At 30.2% G+C, this 7796-nt stretch overlaps 2 protein-coding genes across 2 annotated transcripts; one reads left to right on the top strand and one right to left on the bottom strand.

Moving 5' to 3' along the window:
* Positions 1-339: 339 nt before the first annotated feature.
* Positions 340-1176, bottom strand: LOC119663684. Its single transcript, XM_038073292.1, has one exon. It carries the CDS (start codon positions 1174-1176, stop codon positions 340-342), a length of 837 nt encoding a protein of 278 aa, XP_037929220.1.
* Positions 1177-3153: 1977 nt separating this feature from the next.
* LOC119663685 (nuclear pore complex protein Nup205-like) lies at positions 3154-7412 on the top strand. Its single transcript, XM_038073293.1, has 6 exons — positions 3154-3281; positions 3336-3484; positions 3594-3917; positions 3970-4071; positions 6246-6799; positions 6857-7412. Exons 1-6 carry the CDS (start codon positions 3275-3277, stop codon positions 7347-7349), a joined length of 1629 nt encoding a protein of 542 aa, XP_037929221.1. The 5' UTR covers positions 3154-3274; the 3' UTR covers positions 7350-7412.
* The last annotated feature ends 384 nt before the right edge of the window (positions 7413-7796 follow it).

The following is a 7796-nucleotide window of genomic DNA, read 5'->3' on the forward strand; positions in this document are numbered from 1 at the left end:
TTTTTATGTCTACTATTAATCCGAAATGATTTAAAAAATCTGCACCGATGATTGAAGTGTTTACATCTGCGATAATAAATGGCCATGTGAAATTTCTTCGTAAGCCAAGAGCTAGAGTTATCTCTATTTCTCCAAATGTTTTGATCATAGAACCATTTGCTGCGTAGAGTATTCTTTCGTTCTTATTGTTTGTATTTGAATTTTTTTGTTTGGCGGCAATAAGTGAAACATCTGCACCCGTGTCTATTAGGAATGATTTTTTTGTCTTATTGTCATAGACGAACAGTCTTGTAGATGTTTCGTTTACAACTTCCTCTGCCGCCGTAGACGAAGTCGGTTTTAGTTTTTTGTGCCATATGTGCATGGCTGCTTGCAATTTTTTGCATTTGCCCCATATGTTCTATGATACCAACAATTTGTACTGGTCTTTTCTTCACTATCATCATGACATTTCCGGTTTCTGGATGTTGAACGTGAACGTTGATTTGTTCTTGAGCGGTGTTCGGTTGATAATTTCGAGACCATTTTCGTCAGTCTGGTCACTTCTCGTTGAAGTTGTTCGATTTGTGCATCACGTTGAATATGAGCTGCTGCAGGGACGTTAGCTGCATTGACGTAAGTTCCTTGCATTGTTGAGTTTATACGGATTGTTTCGGTTATGTTGTCTGCCAATTCCGCCATCTTAGGTAGTTCCACTTGAATTGTGGCTAGACATGTCTGTACTTCTACAGGAAGACGTTGTAACCATAACCCTTTCAGTAATTGTTCGTCTTGTTTGCTTCCACTAATACGTTGCAATTCGTTTAAAAGATGGGATGGCTTTTTATCCCCAAGCTGTAAACCACTAACTAATTTTTGTATGCGTTTTTGTTCACTATCCGCAAAGTTTTTTATTATTGCTTGCTTGATAGCTTCGTACTTCTGAGTTGCTGGTGGATTCTGTATTGTGTTATAAATTTGTTCTAACAGCGATGCATCCAATGCTGCGATAACTGTGCCAAACTTTTGAGTATCGCCCTTTATGTTGTTGACTTGGAACCAGTAGTCCAACTGAATAAACCAAAGGTCAATGTTGTTTTTTATTAATGTTGGCATCGGCAGCTTTATTGCAGTGATTGTTGCGTTTTCATTGATTGGGTTAGTGTCTTCGGTTATCTTTTGCTCTTGAGTAGCCATTTTTTATATTCGGCGTCGGCTTGGTCACCAATGTAGTGGTTTGTTATGTTGGGTTTTATTTCGAATTTAACACTCCGTATTGGTAATGGATAAGTTAATTTAACACTCCGTATTGGTAATGGATAAGTTTATTTATTTCTTATACTTAGTTATTATAAAATATTCTTAAAGTTAAGATTTGTGTTTTTACGTTTTATTCACGTGCTGCTTTGTCTTTTTCCAAACTACTACTGGCGGGAACTGCGGCTATTGTTGTCTCCTTTGTGCCTTGTTGACAGTTCTTTTATTTATATTTTTTGGTGCTGCCACATTCATTACAAATTAATTGATTTTAATAAATTATCAAACAACACTTTTTCAATAATAATGAAACGTAAATAAATAAGGTAATAATTTTAATTATAGTAATAGTTAAAACATTCTTTTAAACAAAGAAATAAATAATAACGACATATTAAATAAATAAGTACATAAAATAAATAATAAATAAATAAAATCAATAATAAATAAATATAAATGTAGATTTGTTTATAATTTTACTGTACCGTTGCATCGCATTGCCAACCTCATTTGCATTAAAATACGTTCCACTTTTATCTTTTACACACATTCCACATTGAACCAGAAAGTGAACCAGATCAATTGCTGGTTCACCCCATTGTTTTTGTTTTGCATGTCAAATTGAGCGGATCATGTTTGCTGAAACGCAGCTATTGTCTTAATTCAAAGGTTATATTGCAAGATCAGTTTGCATGTAGCGTACATTATTTTTTTTTTTTTGTTTCACTGATAAACTTGAATTTTGTTTTTTTTTTGTTATTTTTATTTCACTAATAAACTTCAATTTTTTTTTGTTATTTAAAAAAAAAACATTCACATTAGTATTCATTAAATGTTATATACAATATTTTTGTAGCAATTAAATGTTATGCACAATATTTTTGGTAGCAATTAAATGTTATGCACAATATTTTTGCAGCACTAAAAAGTGGAGTATTTTAAATTATATATTTGTTTTAGGAATTTTTATTTTTCCATTTATTTTTTTTATTTAATAGTTTCATTTAATAAAACTAATCCTTTTCACTTTTATATTTTTAATGAAAAAACGCATAATGCTCTGCACCAAGATTTTGCTTGCTCGATTCTCATAAAAACTGATCAACGTTTTTTTTCCGCTTGATATTTTATATCCCCGCTAAGGTAGATAACGTTTATCCTAAACCCACTCGCTCAGATACTCTTACAACATATGAGCTTTTGCCATACTTAACATCCACACTCTTAAATACCTTAAAGTACACACTTAGCATCCACATAGCAACACAATCAAAAAAAAATATCCGTAAATTACTTTAAATTTTCAATGTTGATTTATTTTCTTCTAACATTTAATATCATCTGTTTACAATTAAAATGTAAACACAGAGAAGTTGTAAACCTAGAACTTTTTGACACTTTACCATTCCTTAAGTAGCTCATGATTATGTAAACGCAAAAATCTTATTGTTACTATATGCCTTACTAAGTACGTAGTGGAAACGTTGTATTAGGCTAATCATTTTTTAAGATGAAACGTGGATATCCGCACGTAAGGACCATAACGAAAGAAAGGCTCATCAATATATTGTTTTAATTCTTTAATTCTCTGTTCATTATCAATATAGTTATAATATATTTTATTTTTTATATATTTTTATACTAATTTTTATTATTAATATAGTTATAGTGCATATTATTTATAAGATATAAGTTATTAGTTAAATCATTGTACGTTATTTTCTATATGCAACAACTGCTACATTCATGTTATGAACAATATAACAAACATTATGCATTAAATTATTCAAATTTTCTGCATTATATATAATGAATACTTAAATTTTCAAATAATTAATTTGAAAACATAGACATATGCTTATACACGATAAGACTTGGTGCGTTTCGTATACACATATTTCCTTCTATACCAGTATTAAGTGCGATGCGGTAGTTTTGCTTACACGTGTGCGCTTGCTATAAGATTATCGATACCTGAAACAAATTGGCGGCATAACAATACAGTCAATTGAACGGCTGTGATATCGTTGAGATTGAAATGGAAGGTTTGTTATTTAAATTTGAAAAAATGTAATAAAAATAATACATTTTCATTGAAGCAATGCCGGAAGATATGTGGACTTCTTACAAAAACTTAAACAAAATAGTGAATCAGGCTCTGGCGCAACCGTCAAGTACTTCTTTGACAGATCTGGAATTATGCTTGAGGAAATATAAACAAAATTTTGCGAGTATACTTAAAAATCCGGTAACATATGCCTGACTATATTAATTATGATTTAATTTAATTTATACGTTATATAAAAATTGTAACATGTATTTTTTATACATCCTTCACATATACTTTGATATGTTAGACAAGAAATGAACGAAATCGTGCTGTATTATTAGCTGGTTTAAAGGAAGGTTTTGTAACAGTTAAGTCGAACAATCGAATTATGCTTTCCAAGGATCTTGTCGATGAAACTCTAATAATATCTGATATGTATGATTTAAACGAGTTTATTGCATTACAACTTCTATGCACCGCTCAACGCCAATTAATCAAACATCCAGGTTTATCTCGGGGTCTAGTAGCCATTCTATTGTATTACGATGGAAGAAAAGCTATTGCAAGTACATTACGTGATTTGTTTCAAGTAACGAGTGGTTTTTCGTGGGAAACTGATGTTCAAAAAGAGGTATGCTATAATTTAGTTTTTAATTTTAATTCTTTAATAAAATATTATTTAGGTTACGTCATTAATAACTTCGTTTACACAATCGCTTGTTAAAGACACAAATATTCTTTGGAAAATATTAGACAGTATTATCGGATTGGACATTTCGAAAGAGGTAACTTAATTATTAAGATAACTTACATTTTCCAATGGAAAATAATTTAAGTATACAAGTAGATCAGTTATAATTAATACATGTTTTCCTAAAAAAAACTATCAATTTAAATAAAATATTAATTAAATACAGAATAATTTTATCCAATCCATTATATTGGACTTTCACGTTAATCGCTTATAAAAATTTTTTATTTGGTTTAATTAAAATTTAATATTAATGAAAGAAAAAGAATTTTTAGTTTAATTAAAAAAAAAGGAAAAAAGCGACAGAAATGTTTGCAATAATAATTTTCTTCAAAACCAAAACTGATTATAGCTTATATCACAGACAAATAATATACAGATTGCGAATGCAGAACAAAAAAATTGACCCCTTTGATTTCATGGTAGCCAGCTCGAGTAGCCAGCTAAAAGCACAATCAGCTTTGAATTGTAGAACACTTAAGACAAACCAAAGCTGCGTATAACACAATGATCTTAAGTGTTCAAAACACACGAAAGAGCTGTTGAATTTGCATATGAGAAGGTGTGTGATATAGTATAGAAATTGTTGCTATATTTTTTATTCATATTGCTAGTTTGGGTGCTTGTGTGATTTATATGTTGACAATTTTCTGTTTTGCGAACTTATGCTTCCATAGTTTTGCTGCATCAAAACGAAAGGGCAATCAGTGAAGTTCAATTTTTTGTTTCTATATTTACAAAATTTGGTTTCTTTTGGGTTAAGAGGAAATAGAGAGGAAAGGGCGTTCAATAGTAGTTAAACACGAAGAAGCGTTGTTTAGTGTTGAATGGATACACAAACACACAAATTCAAATAAATAGTCTTTGCTTTTTGTATAAATTTTTTCTAAAATATATGATTGACTTTGTGTGCATGCAATGCACAACTTTTTCCATTTTATTATAAATTTGATTTTTGATGAAATTTTATACTAGTCTCATATATTTTGATATGAGTTTTGCCTATTATGAGGTGAGTAAACACCGGCAGTAGCCGAACCATAGTTGTTGTTAGTGCAAATGATATTAATATGTATGGCAGTGAAGATAGTACTATGACCTGTACTAGCCATGATAACATGAAGTATGTTAATAAACACCATGTTGTTAAATATCTAGTTATGTTTTATATTTTAATGTACAATTAATTAAATACACGTTCAAGTTTTTATTATTATCAATTAAATAAATCATATACAAAAAAATTTGTTAATGAAATTTAATTTAATCACATAAAATAGATTGATAATATAAAATTTAAAATTAATAACTAAAAATTTAAGCACGCAACTTAATAATAAACTATTTAATTAATTGTACATTAAAATATAAAACTGTAAATAGATATTTAACAACATGGTGTTTATTAACATACTTTATGATATATGGCTAGTACATGTCATAGTACTGTCTTCATTGCCGTTCATATTAATACCATTTGCACTAACAACAACTATGGTTGGGCTACTACCGGTGTTCATTCACCTCATAATAGGCAAACCTCATATATTTGTATGAGACCAGTATAAAATTTCATCAAAAATCAAATTTATAATAATTTGGAAAAAGTTGTGCATTGCATTCACACAAAGTCAATCATATATTTTAGAAAAAATTTATACAAAAAACAAAGACTATTTCTTTGAATTTGTGTGTTTGTGTGTCCATTCAACACTAAACAACGCTTCTTCGTGTTTAACTACTATTGAACGCCCTTTCCTCTCTATTTCCTCTTAACCCAAAAGAAACCAGATTTTGTAAATATAGAAACAAAAAATTGCACTTCACTGATTGCCCTTTCGTCTTGATGCAGCAAAACTATGGAAGCATTAGTTCGCAAAACAGAAAATTGTCAACATATAAATCACACAAGCACCCAAACTAGCAATATGAATAGAAAATATAGCAACAATTTCTATACTATATCACACACCTTCTCATATGCAAATTCAACAGCTCTTTCGTGTGTTTCGAACACTTAAGATCATTGTGTTATACGCAGCTTTGGTTTGTCTTAAGTGTTCTACAATTCAAAGCTGATTGTGCTTTTAGCTGGCTACTCGAGCTGGCTACATGAAATCAAAGGGGTCCATTTTTTTGTTCTGCATTCGCAATCTGTGTATTATTTGTCTGTGTTTATATTTAACTTCTTTTTTAAACTTACATCAGACAGTGCTGTTAACTAAAAACAGAGCGTTTGGTCCAAATAAACAAAAAAACCAGGTGCTTGAACTATTTGAAGATACAAGACTAGCTTTAGCTACATCTCTTTATAACTGGTCTGCTCAACGAGGACTCCCATCAAACATTATTATCAAGTTAATAGACATTCTGTCCAACTATACATCACTAGAGGCATCTGGATCTATTGACGATGTAATGATGACTATGCTAATGGCATTGCTTTATTCTTATGACACAAGTGTTTTGCAACGTCGGGTTGATAATATTCTTGTGCAAAATTTGAACATTATAAATGAAATTGGTGCGGCTCAACAAATTCATAATGCGATTTATCAAGTAGAAAAAAAAAACGGTTTAAATAGCTTAACAATGCTTACTTTTGGGTTAGCATTAGCAAATTTGCGACATATTCCACAGAACTTACAGCCTTTTATTTCTAAAGTTATTGATTATGATGAACAACTTGTTGACGATGCTATTTCTAAAAATGTATTTGAATTTATGTATTATCAAATCTTAGAGGTGGGAATACTATATAAGTAAGTAAATATATAATGTAAAGTATTGTTTTTAATCCGAAATATATTCAATTTTAGAAATGAGTTTTTCTATCGTCGTATGCACAGAATATTAACTGACTTCATTGAGTATATGCATTCCAAGGTTTCAGAATTAAGAGGAAGAGCTGACGATACTGCTAGAACTGTAATCAGCTTTATGAAAGAAGGGATTGAACCACCACAAAATTTGGATAATAATTTTGAAATGTTAATGCGATGTATTGGAAAATTTTATAAAAAAAACCGAGCTGGGCTATCGCTTTGTGTTGAGTTTTGGGGAGTCGAAATGAAACCAAATTGCTTGCGGTCAACAACAAGAGCAGTTTCTTTGTTTAAATTCCTTCGATTAGCGGGTGAATTATTGCCAACAACACTATTTGTTCCATATTTAAAAATGATTGCTGGCTTAACAAGTTGCGAACGTTCTGCCAGAAATGCTTTTAATCTTCTCAAGCAGACAGGATTATCTGGGAGTATGACGTTATCATGGGAACATTTCTTTGGTTCACTGGCTCGATATTACTCGTAGGTGTACATATATATAGAACATTTTTGGTTGTGCAACTTTCACTAATGGTGTCAGTTCAATCCTATAGAATATAATTATTTTATGCATTCACTAATTGTGTCCACCGTATTTCTTCTTGTGTAACATTTTTCAATTTTTTTAAAATTTTTATTTTAACATGATGTCAAGAACTCATCAAAATTTTGTCGAATAGATATGTGACGTTGATTTTATGTAGACAATTCCAGTTTACTTTATATTTATATTTTTGCTATGCTTATTGTAGTCAGAATGTAGTAAAACAATATATATAACTTATAAGTACGTTATGAATTTCAAGTTAATTGTAAACATTAAATAAGTTTTCTTTCATTGTTGATGGATACCAACAAATTTTGTAATGATTAAGTTTTAATGCGTTGAAAATTAGTAGTTGCTTTACTAAGCGGCAATATATTTGTTTTAGTA

This window comes from Teleopsis dalmanni, unplaced genomic scaffold, assembly GCF_002237135.1.
Source record: "Teleopsis dalmanni isolate 2A unplaced genomic scaffold, ASM223713v2 unscaffolded_contig_0763, whole genome shotgun sequence".
Classification (NCBI taxonomy): Eukaryota; Metazoa; Arthropoda; class Insecta; order Diptera; family Diopsidae; genus Teleopsis; species Teleopsis dalmanni.